Here is a 1,761-nt window from a genome sequence, read left to right on the forward strand (position 1 = left end):
CATACCTGTATTTCCGTCCAGCAACTTTTTACTTCGTAAATCAATTAACAGGTTGTAAAAATGGAGGAAATCTGCCCCTATAATTGGCTTAGAAACATTTGCCAGTACAAATCGCCAGGAAAAATCGCGACGTAATCCTAAATTTAACGATAATAATTTCTCACCGTAGGTATCTATTACTGCTCCGTTCGCGGCGTACAATTTGAAAATATCGGCCTCCAGACTCTTACCTCCAAACGCTCTTGGCACGACCGACACATCCGCGCCTGTGTCCACCAGAAACTGGATGCGCGTTGATGGGTCTGTGACGATGAGGCGGTACTTCTGCAGGCCGTCCCCTAGTGCCTCGAGCTGGGACGCCGCCTTTAGTTTTTCGGACGCCTCTTGTTCAGGCTGGTCCATGAGCACGGTTTTCGGCATCGCCACGACTCCTCGCCGAATCTGCCATGAAAATAGCAGTATCCATTGTCCCGGGATGCCTCTTTGGATCGGGAACCGCTTCTTCGCCTGTAGAATCGCCTTCGGCTGTCGCTGCCGCTGCGATAGCGCCCCGTGAGGCGTGCTTCTAGGCGCTCCAACCTTTGGGCGATGGCCGCCAAATCGCCATCTTGTCGCCCCGGCATGGTATCCTTTCTTGATTCCCTCGTGCTATGGTTTGAGTCGGAAATGGCGACCACCTCCGCCACCCCCGAACGTTCCGAAATTTTATCGGCGAGCTTCGCCAATCGGTCAAGGTCGGAGTCATCCACAATCGCCAACACTTCCTGAACCATAGTGGGAAGTCTCTGTATCCAAAGCGTCCGAAGCGCGTTTTCCCTGACGTTTTTTGCTGCGAGCTGGGACATTTCTCTTAAAAACTCTGAGGGCTTTTTATTTCCCAGCTCTATGTCCGTGAGGAGCTTCCTCAAATTGGCTTCGTCACTTTTCGCAAGGCGTTCTATCAACGCTTGTTTAATATGTACATACGTTGATTTTTCTTCAGGAGCCTCTATTACATCCAGAATAATTTTCATGGTCGCCGGGTCCAAATTTCTGACGACCGCCGAACTCTTTACGGTGTCCGCTTTTATATTATAAGCGGCAAATTCCCTTTCCAACATCGTGAACCACAATCGCAGTTCGTCTTTCCAAAATGCAGGAAGTTTCACGTTACTAAACTCGTGCGCTACTACCTCTTGCCTTGTGTCCATTGTGGATGTGTCCCTTGTAACGGCGTCCTTTTTAACGGCGCCCTTCGGTGTGACGTCGTCGGGCATTCATTTTCTTCCTTATTTATCGAAATAAAATAATTTTTAACAAAAAATACAACCGATTTCGAAATGCGCTAAAAAGTATGAAATAATTTCTACTTCATTTATACAAATACCCAACAGCTATTAATAAAACCTATTTACTCATTAAATAGTATACTAAATACATTTCAACCTTTTCGGAGGCGGCGCAAAATTAAAAACTTTTCTTCTACTAGGAAGATTCTTTTTTTTTCGTGGGGGAAATCTTCCAAAGACGCCCCCAGCCCCCGTAGGGAGGGGCCGGGGGTAGTGCCGGATTTCTACCGGCTAAAACCCCCACGGTGACCAGCACAGGGCTGTGGTGAGGGCCCCGGGACCTCTAACGAACAACACTGGGACCCCCCCACCCATGGCGCGTTGGCGCCCCTTGCTCGGGGGAGGGTCTAGCTTTGGCCCTCCCCTACGTGCCAAACTTCGCCGCCATCGGGAGCCACACCCGCTCCGCTTCCTCCTTCAGGGCAATGACCGA

The 1,761-nt window shown here is 49.6% G+C and overlaps 1 protein-coding gene across 1 annotated transcript; it reads right to left on the reverse strand.

Moving 5' to 3' along the window:
- Window positions 1–365: 365 nt before the first annotated feature.
- On the reverse strand, window positions 366–1,256 carry LOC114881177. The gene has a single exon (XM_029197878.1). The coding sequence runs from the start codon at window positions 1,254–1,256 to the stop codon at window positions 366–368; it is 891 nt and encodes a 296-aa protein (XP_029053711.1).
- Window positions 1,257–1,761: the final 505 nt, after the last annotated feature.

Source organism: Osmia bicornis, chromosome 8 (assembly GCF_907164935.1).
Source record: "Osmia bicornis bicornis chromosome 8, iOsmBic2.1, whole genome shotgun sequence".
NCBI lineage: Eukaryota > Metazoa > Arthropoda > Insecta > Hymenoptera > Megachilidae > Osmia > Osmia bicornis.

Coding starts and splice junctions, on each gene's coding strand:
- LOC114881177 (XM_029197878.1), bottom strand. CDS start 1,256: ATGCCCGACGACGTCACACCGAAGGGCGCCGTTAAAAAGGACGCCGTT.